General features: G+C 46.8%; 1 protein-coding gene across 2 annotated transcripts in view; it reads right to left on the bottom strand.

Moving 5' to 3' along the window:
• Positions 1–20,958, bottom strand: part of SPEN (spen family transcriptional repressor) — a 633,803-nt gene that overhangs the window by 26,070 nt on the left and 586,775 nt on the right. For both annotated transcript variants that reach the window (XM_069611090.1, XM_069611091.1), the window contains 2 exons: positions 10,804–10,998; positions 10,568–10,726 (listed from right to left, as the gene is read on the bottom strand). In XM_069611090.1, coding sequence (XP_069467191.1) covers positions 10,568–10,726; positions 10,804–10,998 — 354 coding nt within the window. The remainder of the gene's footprint in view (positions 1–10,567; positions 10,727–10,803; positions 10,999–20,958) is intronic.

The following is a 20,958-nucleotide window of genomic DNA, read 5'->3' as shown; positions in this document are numbered from 1 at the left end:
TCAGGAGGAAGGCTTGGAGAGCATGCCAGATGACTATCAACTCGAGCCAGTTGATGTGGGCCTCCTGCTGAGACCAAACCCCATGGACACTGTGGTTATCCAAGGTAGCGCCCCAGCCCTCTAGGGATGAGTCTGTCGTGATGGTAACCTGCGGTGCTGGTTGTCGGAAGGGACTGCCTACCTGCAAGATGTAGTCTGTGCTCCACAAGACTAGGACCTGGTGGAGATGGAGTGGGATGCTGACCAGCTCTGCTTGTGAACCCTTCTAGCAACTCCAGGAGGCTACGGAGTGCAGCTGCAAGCACCTCATTTTGAGACTCGAGTGTGGCACTGCCAGGATACACGCTGCTATGATGCCCAGGAGGTGTTATGCCCAGGAGGTGTTGGTACCATCATGCCGAGGTCACTGCTCTGCTGAGAAAATGTCTGGTGGCCCTTTTGATGGCTATGATCTTGTCCGAGGGAAAGACTCTCTTGCAGCTAGTTACCCAGATGAGGCCCAGGAAAGTAAGATTCTGCGTAGGATCCAGCTGTGACTTCTTGAGATTGATGGAAAATCCCAACTAGTGTAGAGTATTCATGAGGGCGGAGGAGGTGTTGTGGACTGCATCTGGAGACCCTACTCTGATGAGCTAGTCATCTAGGTATGGATGGACGGGTGACCTTGGGCCTTGAGCAGGGCTGCCACTGCATTCATCAGTCTTGTAAAAGTGTAGAACCTTGCATTGGATATTAAAGCCCATGATCCAGAACCACAGAAAGGACCGATGGGGCTGCCAGATCGGGACGTGTAGGTACGCATCCTTCAGATTCAGGGAGCACATTCAGTCTCCAATGCACAGTGTCTCTGCCATACGCGCTGGGGTAACCATCTTGAACTTTTGAAGGGGAAGGTTCAAGGTGGAAAGGTCCAACACAACTCTCATGCCTGCCTAGTGTTTCTTGTGTATGGTGAAAATCCGTGAAAAGAAGCCCATGCCCTGCTGGGACTTCTACTGTCTGACTCTACGAGCGAGCGAAATTCTGCCAACACAGTTGCTGTCACCATCTGTGGGAGTGGAGGAGAACAGGGAAGGAGGTAGCCCGTGGACACTACTGAGAGATCCAGGGGTCCGCAAACCTTGTGCGCCAGCAAAGGAAGTGAAGGGCAAGCCTGCCCCCCACCATAGGCACGTGGAACCGGATGGGCGGGTCATGCCTTTTCTCCCTCTGAGGCTGAGGAGGGGGTCTGAAAAAAGCTGTTGTGCGCTGTTAGGGAGAATTCTCTGAAATGGGTTAATTCCATTCTACCTCAGAGACCCCCAGCTCTTTTGCTGGACTTTAGGACTTTTAATTTCTAACCTGGAGGGAGCGAGACCTTTTCCCGCACTCATGTATTTTTCTGTGATTTGGACTCGGTTTCTTTTGACTTTGTAGTCTGACAAACTCCATAGGCATCACCAGGGAAGTCTCTTAGATTTCCCAAAGGTTTAAATACCTTCTCTTGGTAAAACTACTCTTTCAAAGAGCAGTGAAGTGAAATTGACTTTACTTACATTTTGTAACTTTCTAGACCCAACACACACTATCTTACAATAGGGTGCTGGAGGGGTTACTTAGTATCCCCTTTGTCTAGTTTATCATGTAACATTTTTATGTTAGGCTTTCTACAATTAATGGCTGGTGGCAGTTTACTTTTTACTATCATTGTGTGTTTTTACCGCAGGCTGCGTTCGCAGCTGCAGTAAAGCACCGAAGGGTGCCCATTTTGTCAAAATGGCCCGGTCTTTTTTTTTTCTTCACCATTTCTTTTTGGAAAGGTCCTTCTTGAGATTTACTCTGCGCGCCAAGCCAGGTTTGGTCCCTTTGTTCATTTTGTCTTTGGTGGGATTCACGAGTGAAGCCAGCCTCTGGCTCCAGTATGTCTGGCAGGGCAGGAAGTGAGGGGGTGCCAGAAACTCCCTGTGCTTAGTCCCCTTGGTTACAGGAATGCACCCAAGGGTGATCAGCCGGTTCGCTGACCTTGGATGACAGCCACCCTGCTGTGTGACTGCCATCTAGGATGGAATGAATGGGAGAAACCTGCATAAAAGGCAAGGCTTTTTGGCTTGGAAGGCAGTCGACCACTGGACGAAGGAATCCGAAGAAGAACTTGGAAGAGAGGTCTGCTACAACTCCTGGACCATTGGTTTGCCCGGTGAAGCCCTCCTGCTGTGCTGAAGATCCAAATTCACCTTGACTAGAGAAGCCCTGCAAGGACGACTTCTCCCCTTGATTGGTGGGACCAATCAACCCCAAAGTGAACTCGTCTGGACATCCTCTCGGAGCTGGCTGTACTTTCACTGCTGCTGGAACCGAAGTGCCAGTGAGAGGAACTCCAGATCGAGTGCATGACTTTTAAGTTGGACCCGAGCGCCAGGAAGATCCTCCAGACTTCCCTGAAGCAGGGCTGACCAAGCCTGAGCCACCTTAACAGAGTGCTGGACCCCAGATGCGTGTAAAGTCCAGAGCGGTGTCCGAGAACCACTGTGTTGCTATTTCCTATAGACGCGAGGAGCTGAAACCGAAGAGCCGCTAAATTGAAGTTTGACCTTTGCTGCCGCCAATCTTCCCATTGTGTTGCAGGATTCCCCAGACGCCCCCCCCCCCCCCCCTCTTGTACCCACGACTGAGGCCGAGGAACAACAGGATCTGCAGAGCCACACAGGAACAGATGCCAGCTGGAACCATTTCTTCTAACCAAAGGTACTGTAAACCTAAGAGGATTTACCTCTTGTTGGATAGCCGTATTTTGTCTTGGTTGCCATTGCAGAGTTGCTTGCAGCTTTGCCCCTCGGAAGCCTCCCAGCTTGTGGCCCTTCAAGTGAACCTTATTTCTACAAACTTTTCTAAAAACATTGTGCAAGATTACTTGCCTGCAAAGAAGATCTTCAGCTCCCTTGGACTCTGTTTAACTAACATTGACTGTCCTGGCTCCCTGATACTCTCCTACCTCTGAATTTGTGCTGTTGCCTTTCCTCCAGGAAAGGATTCATTTACTTTGCATTGAAAGGTTTAAAAAGTACTTACCAGTTTGTGATTTGTTAACCTTTGTTTTATTCCTCTATCTAATCTTTTGCACCACAAACTCAGTATTGCTCTAAATGTACCAGTGATAAATCAATGTCCACAGTGTCCGAGTTTAGGCCACCTGAGGGTGTAGGAAAGGTCTGTGTGCCATCCCCAATGGGTATCACCTCATTTAGTGAAAGAGTGTGTTTTGAAGTGTATTATAAATTGTTAGATGTTTTGCTCCCTTCTGAAGCCGGCTTATTGAACTGACTGTTAAATAAATGTATAATTATTTAATCAAGAAACCTTGAGTGCAAGTGTTTATTTGAATAACTGTCACTGTGAAACTCTGTTACAACCCTGCTGTTCACATTGAACCCTCTTGAGAAAAGCCTGGCTGCTCAGCCGCACTACCAACCTGTGTAGTACAGACTTATACCAAAGGTTGGGTTCCTATTGCCAGGTCGTCAAGGTTGCTGTAGTCTTCCAAAGGATCCTGCACCCAATCTTGCCTAACACTGGCGGCATGCAGTCAGGATCTATTGTAGAGTTGTTACATTGAGTGCTTGCTTTACTTTTGTTCAACTAAAAACCTTCACAACGCTAAGCTCCACTAGAGCAACAATTTAAACATCCCTGGTATGGATAACTTCAAGCAGGAAGCCCTGCTAATTCTAACAGTAGATCAACTGAAAGAAATGTGTAAAGTTAGGAATCTCCCTGTTAAAGGAAAGAAAAATGAATTACAAGGATGTTAGATCACCAAAGGTTGGATAGTGGGCCTATAACTCCTACTAATCCAGAAAATGTGGAAATTGATAATGTGAATGATAATTCAGAGTCTAACTCTAATGTCAGGATAGGAGCCCCTCTTTGCCTCAGCAGGCCCTTTTGCCTCAACCTATATCCACTGGGACCCCAACAAGGTCCATCACTGAGTCCAGAATATGTGTCTCTTGAGAAAATGAGACTTAATTGGAATTTAAAAGGTTGCAAGCTCAAGCTGAAGCCAAACATCAGGACATCAAACTCAGGGAATTGGAAATGCAATATGCTCTTGAAATGAAGAAATTGTCTCCTGAAACTTCACCTCCCAGAGACCTCCAGGTCTTACCCTCCTAAGAGGCCTTGCCTGCCCAAAGAAGCAGCGAGTATGTATGATGTGAAACCTGATATTTTGGATTTGTTGGGTGCTTTTGAATACAATCCTGTGATTCAGGGTATCAGTTGATTCCTTGGCTTTTGTCTAGGCTCCCCCAGGTTGCAACTGATGCTGTAATGGAGGTGGCGGGAGCTTGAAAGATTGGAGAATGGGAAGCTGGCTTTGATAGCCAGATTTGGGAAAACTCCTTGAGGTTTAGGACACTCAAGAAGACTGATGGTACCCCTTGGGCTACCCGGGTGTGTGAATGTTTGAAAAATGTAAATGGATGGGTTACGGGTTACAGAGTAACTACCTTTGAAGGAATGAGAAATCTGTTTTTGTTGGAATCTAATTTTGATGCCTGCTCTCCTGAGCTGAGACAGCACTTGGCGGACTCAAAAGAGATTGATCCCGAGAAGCTAACAAAGGCTGCTGATTTAATGGTTGCCAACAGGGCCACTAACAAGGATTCTGGGGCCACTCACAAAAAGGATGAGGGGAAGCAGCACAAGAAAGATGACAGAGAATTCTAAATCAAACCACCCAAAAGAGGGCCGCAAACATAAGAAGGGTAAGACATTTGGGAAACCAGGTCAGTCTAGTGAAACCTCTGGTGCCAAACTTGAGGGAGGACAGCAGAAGCCCATATTCCAGAAAACATTGGGTAAATGTTATTCTTGTGGGTCAACTGACCAGGTGAAAGGGGAACCCAGATGCAAGGGTAAACCTTCAGGGGTCCACATTGCCTCCTTAGCCTTCATCCCTGAGGGAGAAGTTCCTATGGCAATGGGAAACTTTCATATATTGGCCGAAGAACCCATTGGAGTCTCAGCCAGTGTTTCTTTAGTGTCCCTGGGTCTGTGGAAACAGCAGAATGTAGATGTGTATAACTCTATTCCAGATAACACAAAAGATTATTACAAGGACAGTGTACTTTTGAATGGTCAGGAAACCCCTGCCATTAGAGACACCGGGGCCAGCATTACAGTGGTGGATGAAACCTTTTTCAAACCTGAGGATGTTGCTAAGACACCCAAAGGCCCCACTAAGCTTGCTGGAGGCCCTGTCCAGATGGTTCCAATACTACCAGCTCTCATCCAGTGCAACACTATGATTGTAAGAATACCTGTCAGTGTACAAAATGAAGTTCCTGGGAGAGTCCTGTTGGGGAATGACTTAAAAGCTCTTGGAGTTACATCAGGCACCCCCGAGGCCTCCCAGTAAAAAGAAGGAGCAGGCTAGACTGGCCAGAGAAGCAACTTTGGATGACTCTCAGTGGGTAGTTACAGAAATATCTGTAACTCCCAGTCCACAGGAAGGACACCCTTCTAATTCCAGGACACGGAAAGAGACAGAGGGGAAACCCCAGGTCTCAGAAAGAAAGGCATCACCCCTATGCATAAAACAAGGACACCCCAGAGAGGACAGTCCAAGGTCAGACCTGTGACCCCTCCACCAGCGGAGGCTGAGTGGGAGGGCCAACCAGAGGATGGTGAACCAGCTGCTGGTGAAACAGAACTGGAAGAAGCCCTTCGCCCTGTTGGAGATCTGGATCCTAAAGACCATCCTGAGCTGCAGATTTTGCTCGCAGAACGTGGCCCCTGTAGGGCCGACTTCAGCAGAGGTCAAAGAGTGTCCTACTTTTGAAAGAATTCTACAACAGGCAGCTTCCCAGCAGGATGGGCGAGAGCCAGGGAAGCACAGGCTGTACTGGCAGGATGACCTCCTTTACAGTGAGCCTATAGAGTCTACCCCAGGGGACTACAGAAGACTTGTAGAGCCTCAGGAGGGGATACCCCAGTTTCTACAGTTAGCCCATGAGATTCCTTTAGCTGGTCACTCAAGCTTTAAGAAGAGCAAGGAAAGGATTTATCTATATTTCTACTGGCCGAAGATAGGGTCTGATGTAGATAAATTCTGTAGAAGCTGTCACATTTGTCAGACATCTGGCAAGTGTGGAGCCAAGAAGGTGGCACATTTGGTGCCCCTCCTAGTGTGGGAGTTCCTTTTGAGAGGGTAGGGATTGACATTGTTGGTCCCCTAGACCCTACCACATCTTCAGGCAATCGATTTATATTGGTCGTGGTAGACCATGCTACAAGGCATCCTAAAGCTATACCTATGAGAATGGTTACTGCTCAAGCAGTGGCTAAGGCCCTCTGTGGTATTTTTACCAGGGTAGGTTTTCCAAAGGAGGTGATCTCAGACAGGTGGACCATTTTTATGTCCCACTACATGCAAGCCATGTGGAAAAACTGTGGAGTGACCTACACGTTCTCAACAGCCTACTATCCCCAGACCAATGGGTTGGGGGAGAGGTTTAATAGAACTATGAAGAGCATGCTAGGTGCCTTAGAAGAACCCCTTATAAGATAGTGGGACCCACTGTATTAGGGAGAATTATCATAAATGTGCCAATTCCTCCCACCTTAGAGCCCTCCAGCTCTTTAGTTAAACTTTGGGACTTTGAACTTTTTAATTCAATGTGTTTTCTGTGTTTGTTTTCTTTGGTTATGGAGTCTAATCAACTGCATAAGCATCATCTTTTCATTTGTGTCACACAGCACCCTCAGCGCAGTGGCACAGGGAAGCCTTTCAGGCTTTCACAAGGTATAAATACCTTCTCTGGGATAAACTACTGTTTCCCAGAGTAAGTAAAGTGAAATTGACTTTACTAGTCTTTAAATTCCCAGACCCAGCACAACCTGTCTTACAATAGAGTGGTGGAGGGGTTACTTAGTATCCCCTGTGTCTAGATACTCATGTAACGGTCAATGTTACCCTTTCCTCTCAGAACGGCTGGTGGCAGTGGCTTTACAACGAACTACTATGATTATACCCGCCCGCAAACTATTCGTAGCTCCGGTAACGTTACATCGCGGGAGCCATGTTTTTCAAGATGGCGTCTGAGACCCCTTTGTTAAAACAGGTCCCGATCTTCTTTTTTCGCTATTTCTTTGTGGAAAGGTCCTTCTAGAGTTTCTCTGTGCGCCAAACCAGGTTTGGTCTCTTTGTTCAATCGCCTTTGGTGGGCATCAGGAGTGAGGACTGCCTCTGGCTCCAGAGTGTCTGGGGTGAGCAGGAAGTGAGGGAGGTGCCCACAACTCCCTGTGCTTAGTCTCCTAAGAGATCCAAATACACTCTGATGATTGGCTGGCTGGCTGACTGTCCGGCAAGGACAGCCAACCTGCTGGATGAGTGGCAGCTAGGGTGGAATGAATGGGAGAGAACTGAATACAAGGCTAGTGTCTTGGCTTGGAAGGCAGAGTCGACCACTCGAATGAAGGAACAGAAGAAGAACTTGAAGAGGACGGCTGCTGCAACTCCTGGACCGTTGGTTTGCCTGGTGAAGCCCTGCTGCTGGTCTGAATTGCCAAGTTCACATCGACAGAGAAGCCCTGTAAGGACGACTTCTCCCTTTGAGTTGGTAGGACCAATCAACTCCCCAAGTAAGCCACCTGAACACCAATCTCGAAGCTGGTTGCATTTCCTCAGAGTGCTGCAGGAAACCGTATAGCCAGGGAGAAGGACACCAGATTGTGTGCGTTACTTGTAAGCTGGCCTAAAGCGCTTGGAAGATCTTCCGGACTCCGACAACGTCGGACCGACTGAGCCTGACCCTCCTCAGCTGAATGCAGGACCTCAGAAGCAATGACAGTCCACCTTGACAGCCAGGAACAGCGTTTACCAGTGCGGTAGCTGAAATGTGAAAGCCACCGAAATTGAAGTTTGCCAGTTGCAAGCTTTGACCAGTCCCAGTGCAGGAGTCCCCCCGACGTCCTCCCTCTTGTCCCCACGACTGAGGCCCAGGAACAGCGAGATCTGCAGGAACAGAAGTCATCAGCTGCATCTTTTTCTTCATTTTAAGGTACTGTAAAACAAGATGGAGAGAACTTAACTCTCAATGCGAAAGTGCTTGAAACTTTGGCAAATCACAGGCCTAATCATCTTGTGACCCAACATATGATGATTCTTTTTACAAACTACTCCTAAGAACATGTGCAAAGATTTTTCGGTTTAACTACAAGAACTGCTTTATCCTATCCAAGACTTTAGCTCATTGACTTTGGCCTAGCCTATTGAATTGACTCTTCTGGTGAACTCAAAATATCTACACTGCCTAAGAATAATCGTAACCTTTTATGTTCTAATAACCGTTGCCTTTTACTCCTCTTGAAAAGTATTCAGAAGCAGTATTGAAGTACATTTGTGTTTTATTATTTAATTGCCTCCTTCTAATGAATGTTTTATAACTGACGGATAAATAAATTAAAAAGAATTTATCAAAGAACCCTTGAGTGTAGCTGTTTATTTGAACACCTGTGATTGTAGACCTCTGTGTAACATCATTACTGCTCACATTTCCGCTCTTGAGATATGCCTGGTTGCTCAACACGCTACCAAAACTGTGTAGTACAGACTTATACCAAAGGTTGGTTTGCTTACACCTGTAGTCATAGTTGTGTATAGTGTTCCCAAAGGGTACTGCATACAAACTTTGCCTAACACCTTGCAACATTCAAACTTGGGGGGTTGACAATCCTTTGCAGACAGCCAGGCCCCCAGTTCGAACTGGAATCTCAGTGTCATGCTGGAAGACAAAGGCTGCAGAGTTTTGGACTACTCCATCTCTTCCTACCTTCACAGATACTTTGGAGCCTGGGCAGGGACTCCCGCCGAAGATAAAAAGCACACAAAGGAATTTCACACCCTGGTTGTCAGGGGAAGGAACAAGAAAGGACAAGGAAAACTAAAATGGCGATAAAACAAGGCGGGCCATTTTGGTAAAATTAGCAAACAGCCCGCTGTAAAGGTGCAATGAATTAATAAAAAAGGTTCACTGCCACCAGCCATCAAAGGTAAGTTTGTCCTTGTAAAATCAATATTTCCCCAGCACTCCACATAAGGTGGGGGTGGGGGGGCGGTGATGGTCTCCCCTAATAAAATGTAAAAGGGATCCAGAGATACTTTCTACTCTTGGGAACTGTAGTTTGCACAAGGTTAGCCAGAGAAGGTTAAAAGGGGAGCCCCTAGGGCAACTCAGCTACACAAGGCACTTATTGCCAAAAGAGGATAACCTTTAAGGGACACTACGGAGAATCTTAAAAATGACACCCATAAAAAGAGAGGGCGGGAAAAGGTTTCCACTCAGAGGTATAAGGAAAAATAATCCACCAGTAAAAGCAAAAAGTTCTGGGGTTGACACAGGTCAGGAAGATTGATCCTTGCAAAGACATTCTTACCCAACTCCTAGGAGCCAGAAAATGTTGGACAGTTCGCATCTGACCTGCCTTGAGAATTGTGGAATGAGTGTTTGTAAAGCCTGTACTCTTTAGATCGGCTGTAGCAGTTTGGTTGGTTAAGACTGCCCCAAGAAACACTTTCAGCCTGCTTGGTATGAGGCTGAACTTCTCAGTTTATTGAGAACCCTAGACTGTGTAGCAGATCTATGGTGTGCTATTTGTGTGCTGTACACTCCTGTGCATTCTTCCATGTTATTAGCCAATCGTCTATATAGGCACACATTGGGATTTTTTGCAGCGCAGGTGCACTGCGACTACCTTAAATACACAAGTTGCCAATACAATTCCAAAAGGTAGGACTTTGAATTGGTAAGGTTTGTTTAGCAGAAGTATTTTCAATGACCTTGGAACATTGAAATATAAAAGTATGCATCTTTCATATCCAATGCCATGAAGTTTCCTTTTTTTTTTCAAGCAGAGGTAGGTCCTCCAGTAGGTGTGTCCTCTTGAATCTTTGTGGTTTTAGATATTTGTTTGTAGGTCTTAGATCTAGCAATGGTCTCAGTCTAATCCTTTTAGGGTACCATAAAATAAACAGGGTATTATATTTCCAGTGTTTACCGGTTTCTTTGGTACTTCTTGTATTGCTCCCTTCAGGATGAGCACCTGTATCCCTTTTTGCAGGACCTTTAGATGTTCTGTTCACATTACCTACATTAAGAGAGGTTTGGCTTCCTTTTCTTTCAGGTGTGTCAGCGCTGCATTGAGGTTATTGGTTGTCGGTCCCTCTGAGCGGTGTAGAATAACTGCCTTAAAAAGAGGCACGTGACATGCCTTGGTAATCCATAAAAGGAAAAGATTAGAAAAAAATATACTTCCAATTTGATTAATGTGTCCCTTTGGGTGTGGGCGGCAGGTTGCCTACAAACATGCACCACTGCTGTGCCACTCCAATTAGGATCTTTTACTGTGCAAAATGCTCTAGTCGGATCTGCCTAGGGACCCACATAAATAGGGAGGAAAAGAAATGTGACATAGGAGCAGGGGAGGGGGGATTTCCCTTAATTGCTAGAACTTACATTATCCACAAAGAAGCCTAATAATAGACACCATCACAGTTTCACAACCTACATTACCACTATGTACACACCTGATTAGAACCAGGATTCGGAACATTTATAATGCCCGCTGCCTGCTTAGCTTGTAGATAGGTGATGAAAGCCGCTTTAAGTGACTCTGTTTGATTCACCACATCTTCCTGATCACGACCGCATGGTAATGCTAGTAAAAGACAGTAGTCACTCTCCACCTGAAAAAGAGAAGGTCCATTAAAATGTGTGCGTAACAGTGTAGTTGTTAATCAAACTAGATGAAAAACAATGTTACCATCATTCTGCGTGCTACACCTTCTAGCTGTGAAACCTCCAGTCTCATCCGCTGGGCGATTCTCAATGGAGGACCTCCCTCAGGAGCTGGTAAAGACCTGTGCGCAAGGACATTGTTTCCAGAGACAAAGTGAAGCTGCACAGCAGCTGTATCATTCTTCAAGGCCAGAAGACCCTGCCAAACAATTGGATATTTCTAAAATGAAATAAATAAAAGTTAACTGTGCAAGTGCAATGACAGAAATGCTGACAGTGCCAAACTATTATAAAATAATTAAGTTCTTTGAAATATAGTCTTTAGTATGAATAGACAGAGGGACATCAACTCAAAGGCCTACAATATTGATGAACTAAAAACTGAATGTAAATGTACAGTGCATAGCATATACAAAAAAAGTCAAGCACATGTATTTTCTATTCAACGATTTTATCCATGTTAGGTTTAGTGAAACTTACAGCAGGGGATATTACTTACATTCATGCATTTAAAACATCCCCATACTTCTGCGGGGGTAACGTAGACACGAAATAAAGATTTGCAGAGCAGGGCTTCAAGTAGCTCCTAGGTACTGGGCATGAAATTCCACATTAGATCCTATCTATACATTTCTCCCCATGATCCATTATGCATTAAATGTCTAAATGTGCCTTAATGCTCCAATATACACATTACCAAACACGCACCTAAGTTGGAATGGTACGAGTTGGCTTGAGGATTAAAATTAGCTCCTGGTGGGGAATGGGCAGCAGGCACATGACGCAGCAGAAATACAGAAAAGCTCTGCTGCCAACTCCACCTACCAAGCAGACATTTTTCCCATGTCTCATTTGACGAGGCTCTCCAAATTGTTGCTCTCTCTCTGCTGGTCTTTCTTGACTCTTCAGCTTTATTTTCGCATACAGGAACTTCTACCCAAGTCCTCCTTTCCCATGCAACCCACATCAGTTTGCTTATTTTAAATTAAAATGTTTGGTCTTAGTATAAACATATACATTAGAAATCCATAAAAACGTATGGAACAAGTTACTAACCTGTAACTATTGTTCTCCAGCATGGGTCTGGCCTGAATTAACATGCTCATGAATACACCCTGACGTCAGGCCGGGAAGCCTCAGTAAATAAAAAAAAAAAAACAGAAGTTTCACTTTCACTTACAAACTGTATTTCTCCTCTAAGCCAATCACTGTACTCTGGGTCATACTGCCCCCAGCCAATGACAGTCCTCTCCCTAAGCCCTACCTCTGGCAGCCATCTTCAGATTTGGTAAGAATGTACAGTGGCAGTATGACCAAGAAGAGCTTCAGAGGGGTAGGAAGAAGGGTTCACATGTGAATCCATTCCAGACCCATGCTGGAGAACAATAGTTACAGGTAAGTAACGTGTTCCTTCTCGAGCATGAGGTCTGGCATGGATTCACATGCTCATGAATAACAAAGTTACTCACCGTAGTGACTACCTTACTCCTTTTCCATAGTCTCGTTTCATCCATACTTTGGGGCATTCCGTCCTGTGTGACGGGACCGGACCACTTTTGTAAAAAAGCATCACATTGAAAAACGTGTCGTCCTTCTCTTTTTACATGGGGTACCGCACGCGGCTGTAACCCCCGCCCTCCTTAGCTCCGCCCTGCGCATCACCCTTCAGTCCTTTTCTATCGCCAGGTCCATTTAAGCAATAATAGAGAATACTAATTATGAATGCGGGCGGGCGTATGGAGGAAAGGGCACTATGGACTAGGATTAAGGTAGTCACTACGGTGAGTAACATATACTCCTACGTCCTGTCCCCTTTCCTCCATACTATTGGGAGACTACCAAGCACTCCTTACAGAAAAATGGGTGGATGGAACTCCTTTACTGAAAGAGGTTTTGAGAACAGCTTGCCCGAACTGAGCATCATCCCTAGAGCTCAGGTCTAAGCAATAATGTTTCACAAAGAGGGGAAAGTATAAGCTTTCATGTTGACCCACGAGCTGCAAAGAGGACCACCTCTGGCGTGCCCCATTGCTGGAAAAGTTGGAGATGATATTGCTGTTCATCTCACACTCGTAACCGATGCCGACTGGTGCCTGAATTAATCTGCGGTCACATTGAGGTGACCCGGGATGTGTGGAGCCTGGAGGCAAACAATATATTGGATGGCTCAGCCCAAATTTCCATGACAAGATCCACAAGGAGAGGAGAGTCTGTCGCCCTGCTTGTTGATGTAAAACCTCACTTTAAGAGAGGTATTCAAAAAGGCCGCTGTAGCCCGCAGAGGTTGGGCCACCATCATCACACACCAGGGGCGAACTGCGTCACAGGAGCAAGTGAAGCAATAGTCTCCCCAGGGGAATCAGGGGCCTTGAGTGCCATTCTAGCCTTGAACAAGGAACCTCGGCAAAGCTGGTACTAGCAGATCTAGGGTGTTTAACTAGACACGTCAGGGGCTTCCCCTGAATTAGCCTATAGTGGAGGATCCTCAGCAGAGCCGGTACAGGAAGATCCGTGGTACGGCACTGCCTTCCTTCACCCCCTCAACAGAATTGTTACTATCACGGCCGCACGCGACAGGGTTTAGGGATATACCTTACAGCCAGGACCCTCGATGAGGGACTCCATTCTGTTGGTGACCAATTTAGCCCCAAGTAGGGGGAACCTCAGGTTTAACCCTGGTCTTATAGTGACCTCGAGAGGGGCCTCCAGCCAAGACTCTGTACAGTTGGCTCCAGATGGAGAAGTCTCAGGGCGAACCCTGGTATCCAAAGCCACAGCTGAACTGGGGTCAGCGTTAGCCCCAAATGAGGAACCTTAGAAGATGATCTGGTATTGGGAGACCGCTGCAGGGCCCCTCAGAGTAGTTTCCGGTGTGTCTCGTTGAGCCGAGACCAAAAAGAGTACCTGAATCTGAAGTGTTCTGCTCCCACGGAGAACCGTAGATATTTCATATCCGGGCTCCAGTCAGAATGTAATTTAAGCATCCTGGAAGACAACACACTGAGCCAATCGCCCTTCCGAAGAAAGGACTTTATTTGGCAGGGCATGTTCAACTTGAATTTCTCTCAGAAAGATCGAAGAGAGTGCGCAGGCCAGCCTGGTTGAGCACTGTGAAAGGACAGCAGTACTAGCCCCTCCCTTGCTCCATGAGGGGAACAGGTTCCCCGGCTCTGAGGTATAGAAGTTTCTGTACCTCTGCTCGGAGGGAGAGCATCCCAATCTGTCGTAAGAGGTTTGAAGGGTGGGGTAGGATGAAAGGGCAAGCAAAAACCTGCCTAAACGATGGACAAACCCCACCAGACTTGTGTGATGGTTTGCCATGCCTCCAGATGAGACGAGATTCGTCCTCTCACCTAAGTGTAGTGTGACGAAAAAAAAAATATAATTTGATGATTTGTCAGAAGGGAGATTTCCTGTCCCTGTAGAGGAGGCTGATGGCGGAGAGAAAAACCAACCACCTTGCCGCTTGAGGCGGGGCTACCAACAGGAGTTTCATATCGGTATGCACGGCGACCCTGATATCCCCTGATCCCAGAGAAGTACAGAGTCTGAGACCCTAACCTCCGTGTACAAGGGGCCTTAGCGGAAGCTGTCGCCAGGACCAACAAACGGGTCCCTGTTGTCCACATAGCGTGGAAAACTGCTCGGCCCCAAAGGAAAAGCTCCCAGCACCAGTTGACATTAAAGTTGGTGTAAGGTAGGTATCCAAAATGGCTGCCGTGGACCAAGGAGGCTGGGCCGACAATTAGTCAACACCTGAAGAGAACTCTGCGTCATAGGAGAAATAAGGCAACTGTCCCCTCAGGGGGGTCAGGGGACTTAAGAAACACTTTAGCCTTACAAAGAACCTTGGCAGAGCTGGTACCGGGTGGTCTCGGTTGCTTAGTCGACGTCTTCGAACCATTCTCAAAATTAGCCTCCAACGGAGGAACCTTGGACAAGCCGGTACCACAGGGAATGTGGTCCGTGACCCCCCCTCCACAGAACTGGTATCACCTCGACCCCGAGCGTGGGTTGGTTGAGGACAATACCTCACCTTCAAGTCCCTCTGAGAGGGCCTCTCAGATCTGTCGATATAGATTTTGGCCTCCACAAGAGGAACCTCAGGTTTCAACCCGGTACGTAAAGCTCCCTTAAAAGGGGCCTCGAGTCGGGACTCGGTAAAGACTTTAGCCTCCACAAGAGGAACCTCAGGTTTCAACCTGGTTACAGCGGGGAAAGCTCCAGAAACGGAGACCTCAGGGTGAACCCTGGTATCCCAGCACCCAGTCAAACTGGGCTTAACTTTAGCACCGTGATGGTGAACTTCGGAACAATGTCCGGTACTGGCAGGTCCGTCGGAACCCTCAGAGGAATCTCTGGTGCGCCTGTTAGGCCCTTAGGGCACCTCAGGGGAAACCCTGGTGACAGAGCTACAAGAAAAGCTTTTAAAGTACTCCCTCATGGGGTCAGAGTGCGTAAGATTCTGAAACATCCCGAAAAATGATCCTCTGACGAAGAGGCTGACAGGAAGCAGACCGTATGCGGTAGTGGCATCCGAGTACGCCAGTCATAGGAGGGGCAGAACAGATTCATACTGTTGCTTGGAAAAGGTTGTCCACCGAAAAGAAGATTCCCAGCACCTGCCATCGATAGCGTGTGTGTGTGAGGGAAGAATCCAAAATGCACGCCGTAGACCACGCGGGAAGGCCAGCCATTTTGTGAACATCTGAGGAGAACTGCATCACGTGTAGATGAGGCAGTTGACTCCACAGACTGGTCAGGGGACTGGACTTAAATTTTAGCCTTGACACAAGGATCCTCGGCAGAGCCGGTACCATGGGGCCTTGGATGTTTACTGGACATCCTGTCCCTTGAATTAGCCTACAGAGGAGGAACCTCAGCAATGCCGGTAACAGAGGAGTTACAGTCGACGACCTCTCCCTGTGCCCCTTCAACAGAACCAGTGACTCCGCAAGCATGGGAAAGTTGAAGAATCCACCTCACAAACAAGGTCTTAACAGGCCTCTCAGTTTTGTTGGTATACACCTTAGCCTTTTTAAGAGGGGCCTCGAACCGTGGTTCGGTACTGAAAGCCTCAGGGCACACCCTGTGTCTGTGTGGGAAGCTCCTGACAAGGAGCCCTCGGAGCGAACTCCGGTACCCAACGCCTCAGCACGACTATGCTGCCTATTAGCACCTGATCGGTGAACATCGGATCTTGATCCAGTATAGGCAGGCCCCTCGCGGAAACCCTCGGAGAAAACACTGGTACACCTATTAGACCTGCGAAGCATCTCAGGGAAAACCCTGGTAGCAGAGCTTTTGAGGGCCATCCCGGACCTGTAGGCCATCCCGGACCTGGAGGACTCCAGGAAGCAGTCCCCCGGCCTGGGTGCCCTGAAAAGTAAGGAACTTACTGGGAGTCTCTTCTTTCCATCGATGAAGAGTTGGAAATGCGATGGAGCAACCTTCTGGAAGATCTCCTCCCACCAACGAAGACAGCGATGAAGTGCCCGGACCGAAAGGGAGTCACAGAAGAAACACGAGTCCCCAGTGATCCGGTCCCAGACACTCCAAGCAGAGAGAATGCCCTAGCGAAGCAAAGTTCTCAAGAGGAACAAGTAGCAAATCCCAAACGATCCGGCATAGACGGAGGACTACGTGACTGCAGAACCGGAGCAGGAGAAGGACAACGGAAAGGAAAAAGGTCTTCCGGTGACGCAAGTGCGTCCAGCCCCCGACTGTGCCGCGAAAAGGACTGAAGGGCGATACGAAAGGCGGAGCTAAGGAGGGCGGGGTTACGGCCGCGTGCGGAACCCCGTGTAAAAAGAGAAGGACACAGTTTTCAATTTGATGCTTTTTTACAAAAGTGCTCCGGTCCCGTCCCACAGGACGAAATGCACTTAAAGTATGGAGGAAAGGGGACGTGACGTAGGAGTATAAAGAATACATAGCAGTACAACATTACACAACCATGGGAGGTGGCAAGGCTCAACAGAAGCAATTACTCTTACCTCTGGAACAGGCTCACCTCAAGCGAACAGGTTGCGCAGCACTGCTTGGCCAACTCTGGACTCCTTGTCCACACAGAACTTTGTGAAGGTGTGCGTGGACCTCCACCTAGCAGCCCTGTAGATGTCCAGCAGAGGCACACCAGACAGAAACGCATGTTGCAGCGATCATTCTGGTGGAGTGGGCTCTCGGACAGCGGTCGATTCGCCAACCAATGACAGTGCGTGATGCAGCCGGAGAGCCACCTTGAGATGGAAGCCTTGGACCAGGCCTTCCCACGGTTAACAGGACCAAAGTGAACAGTTGAGAAGTCTTCCGAAAACTCTTTGCACATGCCATGTAGAACTTCAGAGCACAAGCAATGTCTAGCGAGTGCAAGGCCTTTTCAGCAGGTGACGAAGGCTTTGGGAAAAACACAGGCAACACCACAGGCTTGTTGAGGTGGCATTCTGACAGAACCTTCCGGATGAAGGAGGGGCGCGTCCGCAGCACCCCCCTCTATTCGTGAATATGGCTGTTTGCAGGATCGGGCTTGTATCTCATCCACCCGCCTAGCAGAGGTGATGGCCACAAGGAAAGCAGATTTACACAAGAAGAACTTGAGAGGGGCCTGTTGCATGGGCTCAAAGGGGGCCCCCCCCATGAGCCTCGTCAGCACCACGTTGTGTTCCCACGCCGGGACAGGAGCCTTCACCGGCAGGAAAGATAGAAACAGTCCTTCGAGAAGATCTTCCTGGAAACCTGGTGTAGCCGGAGATACCCGCCAGATGCACCTTGATAGAGGCGTGCGCCAGTCCCGCCTTGGCGAAGGAAGTGCCTGCAAGTGCTTGCTGTTGGGCTGTGGTGAACTTCTGCGACACACTTTGGGATCTTGCAAACTTTTGCATTCAGCTTTACTAACAGACCAGCATTACTAGCATCGCCGTCGGACAAGGGTCCCCACAGACTAACACCTTGTGGAGATGTCAAGGCTCCCAGACTAGCGCGAGGGTTACAGGTTATTCTAACCTGGGGGTGACAAAATATGCAAAAATGCTCCTTTGCTGATATACTCTTAAGGAATGACCAAACCAGGACTGAGGCTAATTTAGACACAATATTAAACTCTATAGAAGGATTTTCGCTTAAATTAACAGCATTGGAAGTGGGTTTTCCAACTTAATTGCTAGAATGCCCCCTAAAACTATATCGGAAGGAGACAGGTGGGAACAAGTCAATGAAAGTACATCAACTGACCACCCCCTCCCCCCCAGATAATCCCTCACTAATATTCTTGAAAAAGAGGCAATAAATAATGAAAGACCATCTCCATCAATATCGGACTCTTATAGATCCAACACCTACCTTATGTATCGATAGTAGCCTCCAGACACAAGAGTCTGAAACGACAATGACAACAAAGGGGTCTAAAAATGGGTCAGTATCGCTAAATGTGTCTGTAAAAGAGGATCTACAGAAAACTAACCCCCTGCAAGAATTGAAAAAAAAAAAAAAAAACATTTGTAATGAACTCTTAAGCATGGACTGACGCTGGAGAGGACTCCACCAAGGAGACGGCTAAGCAACATTTGTACTCCAGCCCCTCGAGACACCCGTTCTAAAAAAAAGTCGACTTATTGACAATCATGTCAACGGTTACAATTGCGCTGGCCCCTTTTTGTAAATTATATGAGGCTATGAATGAAACCCTCAAAGACAACACAGCAATAATGTCATCAATGCACTCAAAAATAACCCACCTGGAGGGCTACATTGAGGCGAAAAATCAAGAAAAAAAATTATATTCAAAAGTACTAATAGCAACAAGTGCTACTCAAACAGCACGAGACCCATCTGAACAGAACGCCAAAGCGGCCACTTCAGCCGGTACCCAAACAGAACCATTGGTACCAACCCAAATCAACGGAAGATTGGGCACTGAATAGGAATGTCTGCCCCCAGACTTGCAGCCACAAAAGTCGGAACCTGTACAAAAGAAATCTAGGGTGAACGGAGCTATTATAAAAGATTTGGGACCTTCAGCTCTAATCGAGTCTTTCCCCCCGACAAAACCACCTTCAGAAACTTGCACCAGATTCAAATGCAAACTTTCACACAATCACGGGTGACCTAAATGCAGTGTGCACAACAGAGGGGGTAAAGGAAGTATACCTCTAGTCGAAAGTGCATTCACACGTAAGGGGCAGAAAATGAAATCTGCCAATGGACGCTTATGATTTGCACAATCTTCACAAAATAAAAAACAAACAAACACCATCAATTCCGACATGGGAAGGGAAAGGAGTGGGTCTCATGATAGATCACACGTGCCTCTCTAGGAAATTCCTAGATCAGATCAAAAATTTTGAAGTTGCAAGAACTTTAAATAGTGACCATAATCTCCTAGCAACTCACTGGAACCTTGTAATGGGAACACACGCCTTAGACTAAAAGAAAACGAAATTCTCTTTGACATCCGACTATCGACAAGCAAAGGAAAAGTGTCAAAAAAAGAGCCACTGAGGTCCTACCGTACCAGCCTTTCCTTAAAGTACATAATGTCAATAAACAACAGAACTCTGACACCATGGAACCGTAGCTACATGTGTACAACAAATTGCTAGTAGCCAAAAAGCGAATGGTAAGGCGATGCAAGCGTATGGTGAAAAAAAACTAAAAATCCAGCATTAATAATTAAAGCAAAAGGAGGAAAAAAAGCTACAAAGCCTTGATTCAGCAGCATATTTTTTTTTATTTTTTATATCAAGCAGATTCAGAAGCAATGTTGCGCACTCTTGAGTAGCAAAAACTGCCAGGCCTTCTTGTCCTTGATTGTGCCAGGAGGAAATGAACCAACAACACTCGACAATGTGGCTGAACAAACATGGGTTACGCCCTTTGAAGATTTATACAAATCCTTGGGAACCACATGCCCGTTGGTATTGCTGTCTACTAAAGTACGCTGGAACATCACCTGTGATAAGCAAACCACAGAAGACAAGATCAGAAAATTAAATAACTCGAGCCCTGGGCCCAGATGGGCTCACAAACTATAAACTGAAACAGCACCCAGATGCATGAGCTTCTTTGATAAGTGACATTTTCCAGGATTGTGTAGCTTGTAGAGCTATCCCCTCAACATGGAAAAACGCCAACGTAGTCCCAATCTTTAAAAGGGTAGACAAGAACGACCCAAAACAATATTGCCCAATTGCCCTATTGGATACCATAGGCAAAATCTTTGGTTCCTTAGCCCTGGAGGGCTTTCAAGACTGGACACTGGCTTCTGATAATTACGACCCCATACAGGTGGGGTTTGTACGTGGACTGGGAACTTCAGTAAACATCCTCCTGAAAAGGGCTTTGAAGGCAAAAGCACTTGAAGGCAAAAAAGAAATAGGTCTAATCTTTGTAGACTAGACTTGGTACAAGCCTTCGACAGGGTGAATAGAGAAATCTTGTGGCAAAAATTGATTCATCGAAGATGCCAGAGTGCAATTCTACAACCTATTCAAGCCCTGTATTCACAGATCTCAATGAGAGTAAGGCTAAATAAAGCTGGCTTGCTATCAGATAAGATTGACACAGCGCGCAGAGTGAAGCAAGGTTGTACCCTAGCGGCAGCATTATTGCAGACTATAAGGAGTCACAGGAGTTAATCCGAGCTTTACCGCCATCACTGGGAAATACAAAAATCCCAAGAACTCTCTATGCAGATGATATAATACTGCTAGACCAAACCCCCGTCGGACTACAAAGACAGATGGATAATTTTAAGGTCTACCTGAGAGATAACTACTTGGAATTGAATGGAAAAAAAACTCGAAGGTAATGTCGTTTGGGAAATATGCACACAAAAAAATAGTCTCAAACTGTTCACAGAGGGTTACAGGCTAGAAAATGTTACCAGCTTTAAATACTTGGCAGTTATACTCAGTAATAGCAGAGTTGAAACACCTATGCAAGACCACTTACGAGCAAAGATGAGAACACTAATAGTTCAAACAAAAATAATGAACAGAAAGTTCAGATATTCTCTTCAATGCCAATTTTGAAATTCTATAGATCAAAGGTGATCCTGAGTATAGTATATGGAGCAGATGCAATGCCATCTCCTCCCGACTCCCTATGGATCAAATTAAAGGGATTTTTTTGGCGACAAGTGTTGTCTCTGCCACAGTCAACTCCCATGGTGTTGATTCGATGG

The sequence above is a fragment of the Ambystoma mexicanum genome, chromosome 8, assembly GCF_040938575.1.
Source record: "Ambystoma mexicanum isolate Mex_15411 chromosome 8, UKY_AmexF1_1, whole genome shotgun sequence".
Taxonomy (NCBI): Eukaryota; Metazoa; Chordata; class Amphibia; order Caudata; family Ambystomatidae; genus Ambystoma; species Ambystoma mexicanum.
Note: the sequence above shows the minus strand (reverse complement) of the source record. Positions and strands in the feature narration are given on the sequence as shown.